Below are 19,694 nucleotides of genomic sequence, written 5' to 3'. Positions count from 1 at the left end.
TAGAAATATAAAACATGATAATATAGAAATATGAAACAAAGGTGAAATTATATATAACTACAGTTGAGGGTGTTTTACAACATTATTAGTCACTGTACTGTAGTGAGACGAAACTCCACAGAAGCTATCATTTCTGGGCTCCAATACCATATCTCATTTACACAAAGTATAACATGTATGTTGTGGACGTTTATATATGCCGGTATTGTCCAAGATACATGTGTATGTATCTTACAATATTTAGCGTTCATGCGGAAACTCTATCTGTTTAATTTAAATCTACCATCTCAAACCATTTGCTAACCAGACAAAAGGTACCAGCAGCATTGCCTTCTTTTCTTAGACTTATTCCTTAACTTATTTTGATTAATGCCATTTGTTTTAGCATGAATTGTCTTTTCTCCGTCACTTATTTTCTCTAAAGCTGCTGCCTCTATCGTTTGATCCCCTGGAGAACATGAAACAGTTGTTTGGGGAGCCTCAGTTGGATTTCGAATATCTTCTTTCAGTGATACTGGTGATGTATCTCGATTTGCTATGTTTGCTGAAGCTGAAGTTCTAAGCCTGAAAAGAAATTGAAAGTATTAGACTCATCTTTGAATACAACTGCACAAGTTTTAGCTGACAAAATGCAATGGATTATTAGTTCAGCTTGAACCCAGTATCATGATTCTAACCGAATTAGAATAAAATATACAGAAATTAATGGAAAGGAAAAGGTCGTGGCTACAAATTTTTAAATATATCAATTTTGAACTACAAAAGTTGATAGCTTTACAAATTTCAAATGCAAACTTTTAAACGTGTACACTAAAATGAATATTCATTTTTTAACTTTTCCTTATTTTCAAGTTTCTTTTATTTGTTTTCAATAAAGAAAGTTTCTCTTATCCTTCACTTTCAATAAAGAAAACAGTATCATATATCATTCATGCAGAGGCAATAGTTTCTTCTTTGTTCAAGATCTGTGCTTACGACTAGGAAGATCTGTGCTTAAGACTAAGGGTTATATATAATCCATAACGTGAAGTAAAAGCATCCTATACATGTAAAACAAGAACAAAACAAGGAATATTTATAACAATCTTCTTCTAATTAAAACTAATTTTCTCTTCCGAGATGTATCATGCAGCACATGGCAAAACATTTTTTTCTGGTTAAATTACATTTAATGAAGATGATACCTGGAGCTATTACTGCACAAACTGTTTGCTTCATGTGAGATCGTCTCCTCACAATCTCCACCATCTAAATGACCTTGGTTATCTTCTGCAAGCTTTAGTTCTCTCCCATTATTTTCTAAATTTAGTAACTTTTCACCAAGATTTGCAGTCCAGAACCTACTTTCAGGACTAGGTCCAAATTCACGAAACATAGAAATGGCCTTCTCCAGTATGCCCAGAGCTTGATTAACCTCAGAGCTAATAACTACTTCCTTTTTCTCTCTAACAACTTGATTAGATATAGAATTACGTGTTTCTTTACTTTCCACTTTTAAGGACCTACTATGTGCAATTTCTTCTTCCTCAATCTCTTGGATTTCACCATTAACTTTCTGATCCATGATTACTGGAGTATCTGGGCTAAAATCCATTGCATGGCCATTTGGAAGAACCTCACTATCCATATCTCCCCCCTCGGCCTGTAAAGTTTTTACTGCATGATATGCAGGTAGAACATGTGTGTCACTATTGAGTTCTATTGGTTCCGGTACTTCCTTAACCGTATTTTCCGAATACAGAGCTTCACGTATTTGAGCATACAATGGATCTTTCAAGGCCTTGGCAAAATCTTCATCACCCTTAGAGACAGAAGCAACTTCCTGTACAAAATCCATAAAGGGAAATTAAGACACACTATTGAGATAACAGATGTATGATTTGCCTAATCATACGGTTAGCATTTTTATTGTTTGGTATGACAAGTTGGGACAAAATAATTGTTAGAAACATGTCAACAATCGTTTAGCTTTTATACTGGTGCAAATTCCCTTAATAGGCGCTCCAAAGTTTTTAACTACTTCTTCCTTGTCACAATATTCTCTTTTATTTGAACTTTGTTGTGTTGTGAAACTTGGAAGGTAATAATAATTTTTAATTAAGTACATTTTTGTTTAAAAAGCTGTATTTTTTTCTCATTTTATTTTATCCGGTTTTGTAACCGAAACCGAACCGTTACGAACCAAGATTCTTGAAACCGAAACCAAACCGATGGTTTAATACAGTTACGGTTTTCAATTTTTAAAACCAGAGATCCTTGGTTCCGGTTTTATCAAAAAACCGAGCCGAACCGGCCCATGCTCTCCCCTAACTGAAGGTGATGATGATTACTGATAAAAATACCAGATAAAGGTGGTGAATGTGCTAATAATCAAATATAAAGCCAAATTGCTACCACTTAAATGTATTAAGATAAAATATAGCAACAAATTGGTGATACCTTTTGATAGAGCCTGAAGCCGCTACCTATGAGCTGCCTTGAGATAAAATTGATAAATGCTGGAGGAACAAAGTCCACCTTTATATCCATGTTAACTATTGTCCTGAAATGTCGAGGAGATCAGTGTTACGGCAGTAGACAAGCTGAACAAGTTAGTGTTACGGCAGCAGACAAGCTGAACAAGTTAATGCTTGTTTTAGGATCATGTTTCAATTTATGTTCATAAAATGACGCAATCAAGAGTGTCTGCCGTGTGAGGTTTCATAACACTATAAGTGATATGATGTATATTTGTAATTTGTAATATAACATCAAAAATGATATATTACACCCTCCAATATGTGCTAAATATAAAATTATTTATATACCCCAACCTGGAATACCAAATTTTTGTAAGTTATAGGCTTAACTTTAAAATATACAGAAGGTTAAAAAAAACCTAAATCTGGATAAATGTGTCAAAGTGAGGTGCTAGAAAAATATAAGAGAAATCAGAAACATGGCTGAAATTAATAGACCAAAATAGAATATAACTAAAGTATTAGCAGTTCTACGCAATTGTCATACCAGCTGACGTTTAATAAAACAGCCTGGAGTCAAATTTACCAAAAATGGATGAATCCAACTGTAACCTTTAGACCATAACCACACCAATATTCGTGCTACACCCCAAATTTCCTAACAAACTGTATTAACGGTTTGTTTTGTCAGGTTCTCTCTGCTTTTTCCCCACTATATATACATGCATAAAAGAAGTTTTGCAATTTACCCAGAGCCCTTAAGGGGTATCAAACCAATAAAGATATCCCTTGTAAGCTCTGGTAAAAACTCATACTGGAGACAGTTGAGTTTTTTTTTCCTATTTTATATGTTAAGATAAATTTATAAAAATGGGATTGTCCAAAAAGGTGACTGTTATAGGACTATCTTCGATAGTGCTGGTTGCGGTGGTGGTTGCGGTGGCTGTTACTGAATATAAACACAGTGTTCATGGTGTTGCTAGCGGCGGCAATTCCACGAACGAGGTGTCCACTTCTAATAAAGCCATTAAGACCGTTTGCCAGCCAACCGATTATAAGGATGCATGCGTCCAGAGCCTTTCGTCGTCTAACTCGACTGATCCTAAAGAACTCATCAAGACTGGCTTTGAAGCAGCCATGAACGACATTAATGATGTTATTAGCAAATCCAAAACTCTTCAAGATGCTGCCAAGGACTCGCGAACTAAACATGCATATGAATTGTGTAGGGAATTGTTGAAAACATCTGTAAATGATCTTGAGAGATCTGTGCAAAAGCTTGCTCGTTTTGAAGTTAGTAAGATGGACGAGTATGTTGCGGATCTCAAGACATGGCTCAGTGGTGCGATTGATTATCAAGAGACTTGCATTGATGCTTTCCAGAACACAACTGGTGATGCTGGGGAGAAAATGAAGAGTTTGTTGAAAACTTCTTCTGAAGTCTCCAGCAATGGTCTTGCTATGGTTACGGAGCTCAATTCTATGCTTTCATCCTTGCATATTCCGGGCTTTCAAAGGAGACTTCTTTCCAGGAAAAAGATGTCCGATGTTGATCCTGATTATGAGTGGCTGAAAGCTATTGGGCAACGCAAACTATTTTATGACGAATATGGTCCTCCACAGGAACAACCTCCAAGTGAGGATCCTGGTTGGGGAGCAGGAGGAGGAACACGCAGACTATTTTATGACGATTATGGTCCTCGACAGGAACAACCTCCAAGTGAGGATCCTGGTTCACGCAGACTTTTTAGCGAAGATAGTCTTCCAGAGTGGACGGGTGCACACCAAAGGAGCCTTCTTCAAGCTAATCCAAAACCAAATGCTGTAGTCGCTCTAGATGGCTCTGGCCAATTTAAGAGTATCAATGATGCCCTCAAGACAGTCCCACGTAAGAATGTTGCCCCCTTTGTTATCCTTGTCAAGGCTGGTGTTTACCACGAGTATGTTGATGTTCCAAGGCATGTTGACAATGTTGTCATGATTGGAGAAGGTTCAACCAAAACCAAGATCACCGGGGATAAGAACTTCATAGATGGAGTTGGTACCTACAAAACTGCAACAGTCGGTACGTGTCTTTCTGACAATTCATATCCCAATTTTTATAATTGTACATCAATTCACAGGCTTATAAGAACTTTCAATTTATGTCATGTACAGCTGTGAATGGTGATGGTTTCATGGCCAAGGACATAGGCTTCGAGAACTCAGCAGGAGCTGCAAAACATCAAGCTGTGGCTCTTCGTGTGTCTGCTGACAGGGCTATCTTTTACAGATGCCAAATGGATGGTTACCAAGATACCCTATACACCCACACCTACCGCCAATTCTATCGTGATTGCACAATCACCGGCACCATTGACTTCATCTTTGGTGACGCTGCTGCCGTATTCCAAAACTGCAAAATGATTGTGAGGAAGCCACTGGATAACCAAGGGTGCATGGTGACAGCACAAGGCAGGAAAGACCATCGTTCCACCGGTGGAATCATCCTTCAAAACTGCTCAATCACCGCAGAACCAGCATTCATGCAAGCTCAGCCTCCAATTAAGTCCTACTTGGGCCGCCCATGGAAAGAATTCTCAAGGACAATAATCATGCAATCATATATTGATAGTAATATTGTTCCAGAGGGATGGTCACCATGGACAGGTACCTTTGGTATGGACACAAGCTATTATGTCGAGTATCAGAATAGAGGACCAGGATCTAAAACCTCCGGAAGAGTGACATGGAAAGGTATCCAGAAGAATCTTTCTCAGCAGGATATTCTTGAATTTACTGCTGGAAGGTTCTTCCAAGGTGATGCATGGATCCCAGTCGCCGGCATCCCATATGACTCCGGAATGATGAAAATCTAAATTTATCAGATTTATTTTTTTTTGTTTTTCCGTAGTCACTGTACTGTACATGTATCATTCTTGATATGACGCCTGTGCAGAAATTAATCTACTAAATAAACTGAGCTTCAACGCCACATCTTTCACTATCATGCAGTCAGGCACACGCAGATTGATCGATGCACAATCGCACAGTCGCAAACAAACAAACAAGCATGTCACAGGTCGCATGCTCAATATGTGTGCGACTTTGAATATATCCAAGATTACTAAATAAACTAGTGACTTAGTGTCTGAAAACCATGGTTATAAAAATCGGTAATCGGAACTAATCGCTTTAGGCACGGATTAGGAATTAATCGGTAAATCGGGGATTAATCAGAACAAAAATCGTATATATTTTAATAACATTTAATATTTATATATAACTAAATGATTATTAAATATTAATTGAAATTAAAAAATATTAATAAAAAAGTTTAAAGATAATTTTATGCAAATTTAACTTCTGTAACTTCATTTATAATCACAATACGAAAGGAATATTAGAGCATCTCCAAGAAAGATAGCTAGAATGGTTAGCTAAAATATTATCAATTATTGATTAGCTAAAATTTGGAACCTGTACTCCAATTGTCTTAACTATTATGATTAGCTATATTTTAAAAACACTATTTTATTATTATTATAAAAATAAATGGGAGATTAAGCAAACATTTGTAGTTGAAGAGAAGGAAAGAGGCAGAGAAAAAAGCTGGAGATGAGTTGGATGGGTTTTAGAGGATATCTATCTTTCCCTCCATGGTTTCAACAGGATATCTGTGATTATACTGAGAGGGACTTAATGGTTGGAGTGCCTGTTTTTATAGAGAATAGCTATACCATATAGCACATGTGGGTTGGAGATGCTCTTACGAGTCTATAATTATACTATGTATATTATCCTTTTTATGAAAAATAATACAATGTTTTAGTATATAATGTGGCATATAGGTATACGTCAAACTCATAATGTACATGATTATGTGCGCTTATTCCTGATTAAAAATATTGGTTTTGGGACGTGTCCTCTTTCTTTTCCTTGGTTACTTCGGTGTCTGTTCTTATTTTCAATTTCTCCTCTTATGCTCTTCCAAATCGCTTGTCTATCGGCAAGCTTTTCGTAGAATCATAAGATATGTAAAAACTTATCTGAATTTTGTCGGAGTTGGACCCGATTTTTCACAATTTTATCCCAATTGACCGAAAAATGTTTTTTCCGGCAATTTTGCTCCCATTGCCGATTAATAGGCCGATTAATCGGTAATTGTTCGATTTTTAGAACCATGCTAATAAAGTTAATTTGTATTCGATATTAAAAGTCAAAATTACTCTGTATCACACACAAATTAATGTTGTATAAAAACTTAACTTTTTAAATCCTATTAACTACAATAACACATACATGATACACCTTGTTAAACTGAAACCGTGAGAGAAAATTATACTCCCTTCGTCCCATTTTTATTGTTCATTTTACTTTTGGCACACATTTTGAGGTGCATATTAAACATAGTTGCACAAATTTTTTCTTAATTTTTTTTTCCTGAATAAAATTTGAATTTTTATTCAAAAAAAGAGTTTTTTTTAAAAAAATATGGAACTATGTTTTATTTGTACCTTAAAGTGCGTGCAAAAATTAAATTTGACAAAAAATACCGAGACGGGGGAGTATTTATAATTAGTATTATCTATTTTGTAAAAAAAAATGAGAGCAATAATTTTTTGTTATATAATATTTAATAATATGGGTGATGACTGATGACTGATGACCTTGAATAACCAATGTTAATGTTAAAAGAATGAGGTCCAAAATACCCAAAATACCTCTCTGACATGGTATTTAGTGTACAACAACAAAACATATATGAAATCTTGGGTGCAGCATTAGTGTGTCAAGGGATATCGTGTGCAGCATAATTGGGACACGGAAGTTCGTGTACCGCTAAGAAACGGTACATTGTCCAACGTATCTACTTGATGAACTACACTCAATGCCGTAACGGGTAGTGTTGTACAACTATGTATGCTTTCTAGTTTATGCAAACTTATGAGTAGTTTTTTATATATAGAGGCGAAAAAGACGATGCACGGAGTTGGATTCAGAGAAAATATATTAAATATTTGATATTAAAATAAAACTACTTCTCTCCCATGTCAGTTTCTGGGGGCAGTGAAGTTATAACTTCCTAGATTAAAACTACTCTGCTAAAATCACGACAAAAATAAATAAATAGGTTTTCTTTAACAGGTAAATAAATATATACAGTAAAACAAAAGGCAAATTGCAAGTGATATATGTTGCAGTATCCAGCTCCATGATACAGAGTTGCGTGTACGGGATTACACGAGTATTAGGGCCATTATTTCGGTTATGAGCATTAGGGGCATAGTGTGAGAAAGAGGTATTTTGATCATTTTCTCAATTAATATTCTATATTATTATTAACTAGATAATAGTCGTGCCTAGTACGAGGCCGAATTTTTTTTTTTATTTAAATTTATTAATAATTATAATACAATTATTATATTATATTTTATTTATTGCAGTATAATTAAACAATAACACAAAAATTAAAATAAAGAATGTCACATATATACTTTATAAAATTACGTTATTTATGCAACAATAATTTTTAATTATAATAGGATTTTAACAATTGTATTATTTTATTAAAATAAAATATAGAAACGTAGAGGAGACAGGATCTAGAAGTGAAATAAAAATAAGAGGTGAAACCAAATTAGATATCGAAGTTTTATTAAAAGAAAGAATTTCGCTTATTAATAAATGTTATTTTATTTTAGGAAAGTAAAATAAAAATATATCATGATTCTAATGAATACGTTACTATACAACTCATTAGAATTATAATAAAAGACTTACAGTTAAAAGACAATTCATAATTGTAAAGGAAATAGAATTAAAGATATAATTGAATTGTACCGTAAATAACAATGTGCGGAGAAAATCAAAATAGGTGGAACCGAAATTGTTATCAAAATATCATTGTATTTCACTTTTTAATAAAAACTAACTTAAACCCAGTGCGATGAACGGATTTTCGTTAATATTTAAATATTTTTATATATTCATTTATACAATTACATAACAACTTAAATATCTTAATTTAAATATGTAATTATTATATATTTATAATAAAAATAATAAAATAACTTTAAAAAGTTATGATAGTAGTTTGGCAGGATCAATGATGGTTGTAGTTTAGCGAAACAGGGAGAGTGACGGGAAACTATGTCTAGTAGTTTAGCAATTTAGTAGTTTAATAGGGGTATAACACTATTTATTTTTATTTTTAATAACCAAAATAATGGGATAACTTATTATTATAGTTTAGTATGAATTATATTGATTTATCAATTAGTATTATACTATTATTATAAGTAAAATAGGCCCATAAGGTATACTTGGTTGTTGGTTTTGTACTATATATACTCATACATATAAGGTATCCAATGATTTTTTTTCATGGGAGAAAATGTCATTGTTCACATCAGTCCCCAATTCACAGCTATGCTTGAAATTTTGTCTTATAATGGAAACATGGGTTTGACTTTATTCCTTCACTGCATAAGTAGAAACCAATATGGCCTATGAAATAATAACCAGGAATGCACCTATTACTGAGCTCTCCATTATAAATACAAAAAACTAACTTGAAAGAACTCACCGGAAGTAGCTTCTTCCCTCAGATACTTTCTGTAGAGCAAAACCTCCCACGAGATCAACTCTTACAGCCTCCGTGTCTGGTAATCCATTTCTATCGAATCCATGAGTACTCATCTTGATGCTTTCCAAGTCCGAGATCTGAAAAGAAAAAATAAAATGAATACATGAATTGTATATCAGGCTGCATCATACATAGACGGGGAAGGGGAAATTAAGTTAATTCAGTTTTTATTTAGCAAAAAAAAAGTAAATTCAGTTTTTTAACCCAAAATGTAACTACCGAGGTAAGTAGCACGATAACAATATCATCTTGAAAGTACTCCAACACAAAGTAATGCACTAGGGCCTCTCTTGCCGACACTGGCCAGGGAACCTTCATCCTTTCTTCCAAAGAATCAGAGAAGTTTGTAAGTATTAATCAGCGTTGTGCCCAAATTCTTAAAAATATGTACGAACCAACACCAGAAGGCAATACCTCACATAAGAAATCTGCTCACTGATTCCCACTTTTTGTACACATTCAGTAGTTACAATTTTAAAAGGAGGAAACATGGACTGAGGCCACCTGGTAAACGCACGAATAAAAAATGTTCATGAATATTGGCTGACAAATGGCTGCTGTTGTCCTCTATAACTTTGGAAAAGTGATAACAATCTATAAAAACAGTTGTTACCATTTTTTGTACAGGTTTGATTCCATTGAAATGCATAAACCTACATAGCCCAGCATTTAAATTCAAGAATCATCACAATTACGTAAAGAAATTTATAATATAACTTAAGACCAGAAAAGTTATTAAATTGCTCATTGCTCATTGACTTACATATATCTAGCGGCCCGTCTATATAGCCTTCAACAAGCAGTGTATGATAGGGACTGCCTTTTGGTCCCTCCCGATACATAACACGATACTCTTTTGTATCCTGTTTAAGCTGTTCAAAAAGAAAATGATTTCATTCAGTTTACTTAAAACTTCCAACCACTAATTTCTGCATGTGAGACAGTGATGAAGCCACTTATACTTCAACGCAACAAATAATCTCTCAGTCAATATGGGTGAAGTAATGTATATATATATATATATACGATCAGGTTTTAGCAAAAGCCTTAATTAAAAACAAACACCCATTAAATTTAAAAGATCTAATCATTTTTAATTTTTTCATAAACAAAAGTATTGATGAGATTTACCAAATTGAGTTTGTTGAATTATTAAATAAAACAAGCATTAATACCCTATTTTCAGAAGAGTGAACCCTTGAAGAGAATTGTGACATCATTAGAGTGATACTGAGTAACTATGCCTTATTTTGGGTATTGGAACCTTTAGCAAATTATATATTATTTAGGTAAGGATTCAACAAATTCCAATTTGTTGGTTCTTAGTGGTTCTCTTTTAAGGTTTTATACATGGAAACAAGATAGCATACTTTCCAATCAACATGAGTTTCGCTCCTTTTTGCTTCGCCATTGCCCACAGAAGCACTCCTCAACATATCAAGAAAGTTTGATACTTCCTTGGTTCTTTTATCCACCACATCATCAATATATGCTGCATAACAGAAGTCATATCAATGCATGAAATGGTTGGAAAATGGCACTTTAAAGCAGCGTATACCCGTTTCGAGAATTTAACCTTCAAGTCCATTTCTTGATGAGTAAATTAGTTGATTTTTAACAAGTGACTTGAGTCTTTCCTCGTCTGTAAGGTCATCAGAAGCAAGTGCCTTGTCTAGCCTCTCTCTGTATTGCGTGATGTTGTGTTTCCCCTCCATTTACGCATTTCCAAGTAAGAAGAAACAACCTTTCTTGCAAAACCTAGAGCTAAAGGGTATACCTTTACAGAGTCTGAGAGAAAATTAATCATTAAGCCTAGGGGCTTCTCGGTATAGTGCATGTTAACATAGACCTAAAGAATTTGTCATAAAATTTCATACAAGCATTACTGAAAGTGAGAAACGGATATATGACCCAAATTTGTAAGCCATGGAACTAAAGAGTAAATTGGTAGAGTACTGTTCTGGACTCAAAAATGAGTACACAGCAAAAATAATAGATTCTTACCAAAAAATAATTAGAAATAGCCAATAATTGCTTTAGAACCATAAACACAACTTCAATTACATATCAACAATTTGCTAGTCTCATCTGCACAAAATTATGCTTGTACATCTGTATCATGCCTTGTTGCAAAGAATCAAAAGGGCTTGCAAAAGCATACACAACAGATCAACTCCTCTAATACGAAAGGGTACAACAATTTGTGACATATCATATCAACTAGCTTCTGTGCAAACACATAAAACGGTCTAAACTTGGAACTTAGCAGACAAAGTGATAAACCATTAGACTCGTTGAAATATGTAGACAAACTCTTATACCAATTCATATAAGTGTGCGAGCACGTGTGTGTTAACAGGAATCACCATTTGCTATTTATGCACCGATGGAAATATGTCCATCCCGTTCCCATATATGCCAGATTCATCAAATGCAGACTGAACCTTTCGAATCCTAAGAACTAAAGATGGACTTGGTATTATCCACTAAACATTAGTAAGAAAAAATTCAACATAAAATTCTGGCAATATGAACAAATTAAATCCAACAAGGGTGTCAAAAAAGACTTGGAAACTTGTAATTGGTAATCAAATGCTTAATTATCACATCATAGAAAGCTGCTAACATATTAAAGCCAGAACCAACATTAAAATAAAGTAAACCCCATATTTAAAGCTTAAACAAATCATTCAAATCAACTTTAAATTACTCCACACCTTGATCATCACATAAAACAGGTTGAATGCAAATTAAACAAAGATTTTAAGCTTTAAAAAAAAGAGACTTACAACTTTGTAGCTAATTAAACATGACTCTGCTGGGTAACCTGGAGTAGTCAAGAAAAGGCAGAGATGGAATTAAAAGAGAGAAGGGGTCGTTGCAGAGATCTCAATAAGAGGAAAATGATGTTATGTATGTATGTATATGCACAGAATTTAAAATTGTTGAACAAAACGAATGAGCAGACAGGGTGCGTTAATACCGATACCGTATCATAACTTTTTGTGATATGTTGTTGGGAGAAACAAACACGGGGGCTAATACTAAAAGGAGGAAGCAAAGTACTCAAAAGTTACAGAGTTGACATACCTGTCCAAAATAGTACTTATTAGCACAACCTAATCTCCAGCTTAGCCTTTATGTCCGAATCTCTCTTTTTAGAATCTTCTTCTTTTCAGGGATTCCAATTATTTATTTCTTTCTTTATTAGAAAAAATGACAAAAATAGCTGATTTTTGAAAAAATTTAACAAAAATAGTCATTCTGAAAAAAGTAGCCAATTTTGGCCGATTGAATACTCCACTGTCAGTTGGGTATCCCAATTTTTATAAGATACTCCACTGGTAGTTGGGTATTTTATATATGGGATACTCCACTGCCAGTTGGGTATCTTATATAAAGTGGATACTCCACTTACAGTTGGGTATCCCATCGGTCAAAGTTGACCAACTTTTCAGAAATTGGTTATTTTTGTCAATTTTGTGTAAAAATAGGTTAAATTTGTCCTTCACCCTCTTTATTACTACTAACCATTGTTTGTTTTAGAAATTGTTATTTATAAAAATATTTCTTTTATTTTTAGAGAAAAAAGAAGCTTGGAAAAATAAAATTTTCCCACAGTCAAAGTCCTGAGATAAAAATATGTTAGGCTAATTTGATTTTTTCCGTATTTTTTAACTCTGAAAATAATATTTGAAAAAATGGCCAAAATACACTAATTTATAGTTTCAACTGCCTAAAATACTAATTGATGATTTCCGCCCAAAGTACCGAATAAACACACATTTTACACATACGTATTCAATTTTTTTTAAATAACGAAAAATATGCATTTTCAATGTGTATTCCTCTAAAAAAATAATAAAATATATATATATATGAGGGAATTCGTATTAACTACAAGACAAATGTGAATAGGTATTTGTTATTTTTGAAAAATTGAACAGCATCTCTTAGATACGTTTTCTATGGGTATTTTGAACGGAATATTTCATAAATAAATATTTTAGACATTTACATTTCAAATGATGGATATTTTAATCTTCATCCATAATATTTCATGTTGTTTTCTTAGTTACTCTGTAACTTACTATTAATAAATAATTTTATCTTTTAATATGTTTTATTTTTTATAAAAATATTATACTATACGGGTTTTAGATTTGCCCATCATATATAATATTTTAAATAAATTTTAGAATCCTCCTCATGTTTCACAATTTGCACCTTAATATTTAAAAGTGAATTGCTCCTCCTATTTTGAAATGGAGGGGAGCGATAGTGTATAAGTGTTCATAATACCCAGATTTGAATTTTTTTCAAATTGTATTGGTCTGTGAGATCTGGCAAGTCTATATTAAAATTTAATCGTCCTCTCTCTATTATTTGTGCGTTATTTGTGAATAAAATATTGCAGCTAGTGAACTCTTGTTCCTTTGAAAAAAAAATTAACAGTTCACTCCTGACGTTGATGTGTATAATTGATTAGTAAAAAAGTTTATATTTAAAAGGTTTAAATATATTAAAATTAATTTTAGATAATTTTTTAAAGTTAAGTGAGTTTTTAATACAAAGTTAAGGCTATTTTTGAAAATATAGAAGGTTAATTTTATTATTATAAAAATATGATTTAATTTTTATATGCAAAATATTAATAATTTTAGATAATTTTTTTAAAATTAATTTTATGAACTTTTACTCATATTAAAATTAAACTGAAATAAAATTAAAGGATTTGCACCATTTGCATAGAGGCGCCAGAAGAGCATTAGCGGTAGTTGTCATGCGGAATGTAGAGAAATAAGTGGGCTACCCACGGTACCCAAGTCCAACACTGGCCAGCAGGTACAGGTGCAGGTTGACTCATTCAATTAATTCTACACCAGTGATCCGACCTCTAAAACACCCAGTTTTTTAAGAAAAGGATCGGGTCGAATTTTTTAAAAAAATCGGGTTGGCCGACCCAGGCTTCCTAAAAATAAGGACCGTTTTACGTCTGCGGACCGGGTCAAATCGGACCCTATTGAATTTTATCTAAACTTTTTATTTATATATTAAATAATATTTTTATATCTTATAACTCGAACTATAAGTATTTTTAATATTGGAGAAAATAATATCTTAATATATTAGATAGATTAGTTTAGACGCTATAATAAATAATTATTTTTTAATATAATAAATAATTATAATAACATAATTATGTACAACAATTGTCCAAAATCTGGTATGATCAGCTAGTTAATGTCGCTAGTTAATGTCAAACACAAGTGTCACACACAAACTTGTTAGTTGCTATCATCTTGTATGCAGTATGCACTATACCTTTTTGATACACTACCATGTCTAATTCATACATTTTGTATAGTCACAAACTATATAATATAAAATTATAAATTTAAATAGGACATCATTTGTAATTTATAATAATAAAATTCGATTACAGTTACAACTAATTTATTAATTATATTTAATACCTTTTAATTTGAAGAAAAAAACAGAAAATTTTAACGAAATAAATTGACAAATAATCATTTATATCTTAATTACTTCTAATAATATAATATAATTTTTTAAAAATTATAAAAAGTATCGTATATTTTCATTTTTTTTTATAAAAAGTTATGTTTTTTAATCGGGCTTTTCAAAAACTCGGGTTTTAGATCCAAACTTTTATCCGGCCTTTGTTAAATCCAGACTTTTATCCGAATTTTCCGACTTTCAGAATTTTGAGATAAAAGGAGGCTCATTTAAGCCCCGCGGACTGGGCCGAACCGGACCTGACTTTTTTCATATCGGGTTTCGTATTTTTTTTAAACATTTCTAATGCCCACCACCTCTTTTACTTTTTAAAAAAAAATCATTTAATATTAATATATGTTATATTAAAACAAATAGACTCAAACTTATGTTTTTGGTAAGCAAATATTAGTCCACGTACGAATATATTTTCCTAAAAGAATTGTTACGATAAATCAGTACTTTTTTTTGTTTAATAATTAATCATACAAGCACATACTAGAAGTCGACTTGTGATACCCCGCAAGAAAGATACTAGTTCAACCTTGAGATGTAAATGAGTCAAATTATACGCGAGGTAGTGAAGCTTCACTCACAAAATATTTAAATTCGGTTCGGTAATAATCGAGCTGGGCTCGAACTCGAACTATTCGAATTTTTTACCGAGTCGAGTTCAAACTTGAGATATTCAATTTTTTACCGAGTCGAACTCGAGTTTCAAATTGCTCGGATCGTAAGGCTCACGAGCCTTATCGAACAATTACTATTTTTATTATATATATATATATATAATCAAACTTGAGCCGAACTGACCATATTTCATATTTTTATCAATATTTGATAAAATCGAATTGAGTTTTCGAGTCGAATTTGAGCATGACAAACTTTTTGTAAGCCAAACTACGAACTTAAAAATGAAGACTTTATTCAACTCGAGCATGAACCCAAACAATTTTAATTGAATTCGAGTCGAACCAGCATTGGCAGGTTCGCTCGACTCGATTACACCGTTCATCCACAACATTCACATTCACACCTTGTTGGTGATAAATCAGTAATCTTGTATATAAAGAAATATACTCACGCATATTACATGCCAAATTTTGGCCCCGTGAAGGACAATTTTAACTTACTTTTATATAAAATTAATAAAAATGACTAATTTATGAAAAGTTGGCCAATTTTAACGGATATAATATCCAACCGTTAGTGAAGTACCACTTGAATCGGCGAACAACCGAACTCTTGGGATGCTAGACCTGAAGCATGCTTCACCAGAGCACTTTATATGAGATACATAACTATTAGTGAAATATCCCATGAAATACTCAATTGTCAATATAGTGTCTTATACAAATTGGAATATCTAATTATACAAATTGTAATACCCAATTATATAAATTGAAATACCTAATTGACAGTAAAATATTTAATTACCTAAAATTGGTCATTTTTTCAAAATAACTATTTTGATTAAATTTTTCAAAAAATTAATCATTTTTGTAATTTTTTCATTTTGGCCTCGAATGACCCAAATTCCTACTTTATGAATGGACCGGTAGAAGAAACGTGAGGGGGTAGGCCCCAATATCAACTGCCCAATCTTGCCCTGTCATAAAAGTATTCCGTCCGTTCATTTCTATACCTTTTATTTTCTTAGATATATTATTTAATTTTATATGTTTGAAAAATTATTGGAATTAATAAAATTTAATAATATAAAAATTAATTATAATTAAAATTTTCCCCACTACACCCACTTTACATATTAAATATTAATTGATCTTATCATTTTATCCAATTTCTTTTTAATAATAAATTATATTTTTTCTTAATTTCCGTACTCATTGTATTTGTATAGAACTAAATTGGACAAAAGAGTATAAACGAGTTGGGTCCTGTTGTTACTGGCCCGAGATCGTGCTTATGACAGTGTGATGAGAAAAAACCGAATTAAAATTGAAATCGAGAAAAATTGGACAAAACTGATCCAATAAAATTGATTCAAAATTAAAATTTAAATAATAAAAAATCAAACCGATTTAAATGATTCTGTTCTGTTCCTATAAAACCAAGAATGTTTATATTCTTGGGTCAAAAGAGAAGCCAACAAAATTAGCACAGAAATGTAGAATTTTGAGAAAAGGTTTTCGCTTTCCATAAATTGCTTGGTACTGGCGAACTGCTTATTCAACATAGGAGGACCCTGATCACTGACCCCTAACAACTGGACCATCTCTTTCTGATAATTAAATTGTTTAAAATTATGTAATTGTAACTGAAATTAAGAAAACAAAAATTAAACATTTTTTCACTTTCGGCCCCAGACAGTAAAAAGTAATTCGAACATACTAAAATATAAAATTCATCAACAACAATTATTTATATATTTTTTCTCCAATAATATGTAATAAATATTTTACATTTTTAAATTAAAAATTTATTATTGTGAAATGAAAGGTACCTTTTTTTCTTTGTGGACTTTGAGTGTGGTTTACAAAACGCCGCTGAATAACAATTGTTGCAACTTGCTTGTAATAAGTAATAACCATGATTTTTGTAATTAAATTTATATACACTTTTAGGATTTTAATTATGTAGTTAGATAAAAAAATAATATTTTATTATATATATATATTAGTTATATAACATAATGGCATGTATTGTTTTTATATTTAAAATATTTATATTCTAGTTATCTAAAATATTCCGTAAGGTTAAAAAAATTGTTTTAATTGATGTGTGCATAATTTTAATTTAATGTATAATTATTTTATGACTAGAATTTTAAAATTTGTGCAATTGCTTGCCAAATATATTTATTTAAGTATCTTCAATCAAAAACTGTTGTTAGTGAAGATAGACATCATTTTAAAATAGTGGTCAGTTAACTGAGAGCACGTTAAACGTATGTATATAACTATAAATACTTTGCTTCACTTATACTAGCCTCTTAACATGTGCGATGCACGGATTGCTTTTAACATTCGATAATTTTTAATAATATATTTTATAATATAATTTTCAATAGTTGAAAAATAAATTGAAAAATATAATAAGTTATAACAATATATATTTTATAATAATTTGAGAATTGACTGAAGATAAATAATAAAATATAATATATTGTTCGGGTCCTAAACTTGTAGAAATTGTTAAAATAAAGAATATAAAATTTTAAATATAATAAATTGTTGACGGGGTCCTAATCTTTCTGACTTTAGATCTGACGGTTGTTATTTGTCGTACCTAACAACTATACCGAGCAACTGACTATCAAATAGAGGGTGTTCTGCTTATAATAGTATATTATAGATTTTTATTTCTGTATAGTTTATTCTTAACAAGAAACCTCTTATTTTATTCTATTTTCTTTATTTCTTGTCTTATTAAAATATCTCTCATATGTGCACTTAGTACTTTAAGGTGTTGATTGATATTGATATTGTACTTGTCTCAATAGGTGTCTCCATTTTTCTTTTTTTCCGCCTATATCTTTTGTAATACTTACATATATAATATAATATGTATTGTTAGTTGTCATGATTTACATTTAGTTATATAACATGTTATAATGTTAAATTGTGTAAATATGTTACAATGATTGATGTTAAATTCTATAAATGTGTTAGGACTCACAAAACCTATTTACATAAGTAGTTAAAATTGTTAATACTTAAATATTTTATTTTGTTGTTCTAAAAAAATTAATGTTATTAGTTTGAATATATGCAAAAGAATGACTAAATTGTATACTTGTTTAAATTATTTATTTGTATAAAAAAGGGGTTTATAATTATATTTAGTTTCTTGTTGATTTGATTTTATATAAATAAATGTATTTATCCTAATGTTTATTTTGACAAAAGAATACGTATACTTTTATTTGGGTTTGTTATTTTTAGAATGAGTATTGCATTTTTAGCATAATTTAAAATAGAATGTGGTTATAATTGTTGTTATTTAATTATTGTAGTCATAAATATTTAAATTTGTTAAGTTAAATATAATTCTTTGTGTTAAGTTAAGAATTATATTTAGGTGTATGGACGTATGTTTTTGTCACGTTATTTACATGACCTAAATGTAATTGTATAATTAATATTCTATTAACCATATATATGTTATTAATTTGTTGGAGTTAATTTCATGATTGTTACATATTTTTATTTTACTTATTTGTAGTTTTATAATAAAGTTTTTTATTTGTTTAATTTAGGCTTATCTCCTAGCATATATTTGGGGATTGTGTATTTGGTAATTTTTCAACTATGGTAAGTTAATTTTTCACACTTTATTTTATTTTGAAATCTTTTAAATATTTTTGCACTGCTTTTGTTTTAAAATTTATGGATCAGTTACCCTCTTTTAGGTAAGTTAACTTTTTACACTTTATTTTATTTTGAAATCTTTTAAATATTTTTGCACTGCTTTTGTTTTAAAATTTATGGATCAAGTACCCTCTTTTAGAAATATGAATTCCTAGTGAGCTCTCACTTATGAACCAGTTATTAATCTCTTATATATATAATAGGAGAACAAGAGTATAATTTTATGAGATTAAAAAGTCTCATTGAAAAGATTAAATTACTCTGTTTTTGTTTTTAATATTTATATAAAAAATATGGTTTGTCGGACTCGATACAAGTTATTTCATTCAATTATACATACAATCTCTTACCATTACAACATATTGTCACATGTGCTTTTTATCATTCACATAATATGTAAGTGTGCTAAATGAATATTTTATTTAACTTTAAATATATACTTATTTGAATTCCGCAAAAAAAAATAGTTAGTTGAATATTTGTACAGTTACTTTTAGAGAATTGAATTTCAGATATAAAATTAGGCATTGTACATAAATGGATTATTATCTTAATTATTAATCATTTTTTAGTTTGAAAATATATCTCATATGCTTTTAACATATTTTTTATTATAAAAAATAATTAAAATGTACATATACAATTTTTAAAAAAATATTGAAAATAGAATCGCTTATATATAAATAATCTATATTTGTATTACATATTTAAATAAGTTCGAATTATAATGAGTCAATGCATTTTAGAACTTGGCTC

The 19,694-nt window shown here is 31.0% G+C and overlaps 2 protein-coding genes across 4 annotated transcripts; one reads left to right on the top strand and one right to left on the bottom strand.

The window, feature by feature from the left end:
• Positions 1–23: 23 nt before the first annotated feature.
• On the bottom strand, positions 24–12,164 carry LOC141711905 (uncharacterized). 3 transcript variants are annotated; one of them, XM_074514609.1, is made up of 12 exons: positions 12,077–12,164; positions 11,877–11,914; positions 10,664–10,875; positions 10,458–10,579; positions 9,851–9,959; positions 9,701–9,740; positions 9,502–9,591; positions 9,307–9,406; positions 9,028–9,164; positions 2,440–2,542; positions 1,185–1,822; positions 24–564 (listed from the first exon to the last, which is right to left on the bottom strand). In XM_074514609.1, exons 3-12 carry the CDS (start codon positions 10,800–10,802, stop codon positions 300–302), a joined length of 1,743 nt encoding a protein of 580 aa, XP_074370710.1. In that variant the 5' UTR covers positions 10,803–10,875; positions 11,877–11,914; positions 12,077–12,164; the 3' UTR covers positions 24–299. The 3 variants fall into 3 exon arrangements, with proteins under 3 accessions (XP_074370710.1, XP_074370711.1, XP_074370709.1); XM_074514610.1 differs by having other exon boundaries at positions 12,071–12,089; XM_074514608.1 differs by having other exon boundaries at positions 11,877–12,139.
• Positions 3,330–5,433, top strand: LOC141711203 (pectinesterase-like). The gene is made up of 3 exons (XM_074513614.1): positions 3,330–4,007; positions 4,230–4,524; positions 4,617–5,433. The coding sequence occupies exons 1-3, from the start codon at positions 3,330–3,332 to the stop codon at positions 5,315–5,317; spliced, it is 1,674 nt and encodes a 557-aa protein (XP_074369715.1). The 3' UTR covers positions 5,318–5,433.
• Positions 12,165–19,694: the final 7,530 nt, after the last annotated feature.

Source organism: Apium graveolens, chromosome 3, assembly GCF_009905375.1.
Source record: "Apium graveolens cultivar Ventura chromosome 3, ASM990537v1, whole genome shotgun sequence".
Taxonomy (NCBI): Eukaryota; Viridiplantae; Streptophyta; class Magnoliopsida; order Apiales; family Apiaceae; genus Apium; species Apium graveolens.
Note: the sequence above shows the minus strand (reverse complement) of the source record. Positions and strands in the feature narration are given on the sequence as shown.

Excerpts from the sequence above, each read along its gene's own strand:
- LOC141711203 (XM_074513614.1), top strand. The coding sequence starts at position 3,330 with ATGGGATTGTCCAAAAAGGTGACTGTTATAGGACTATCTTCGATAGTG. Across the intron at positions 4,008-4,229 it reads CCAGGAAAAAGATGTCCGAT|TGGACGGGTGCACACCAAAG; the intron begins GTTGATCCTGAT and ends AGTCTTCCAGAG. Across the intron at positions 4,525-4,616 it reads CTACAAAACTGCAACAGTCG|CTGTGAATGGTGATGGTTTC; the intron begins GTACGTGTCTTT and ends TGTCATGTACAG.
- LOC141711905 (XM_074514609.1), bottom strand. The coding sequence starts at position 10,802 with ATGGAGGGGAAACACAACATCACGCAATACAGAGAGAGGCTAGACAAG. Across the intron at positions 10,580-10,663 it reads ATCAAGAAATGGACTTGAAG|CATATATTGATGATGTGGTG; the intron begins GTTAAATTCTCG and ends TCTGTTATGCAG. Across the intron at positions 9,592-9,700 it reads TCAAACCTGTACAAAAAATG|GTGGCCTCAGTCCATGTTTC; the intron begins GTAACAACTGTT and ends TGCGTTTACCAG.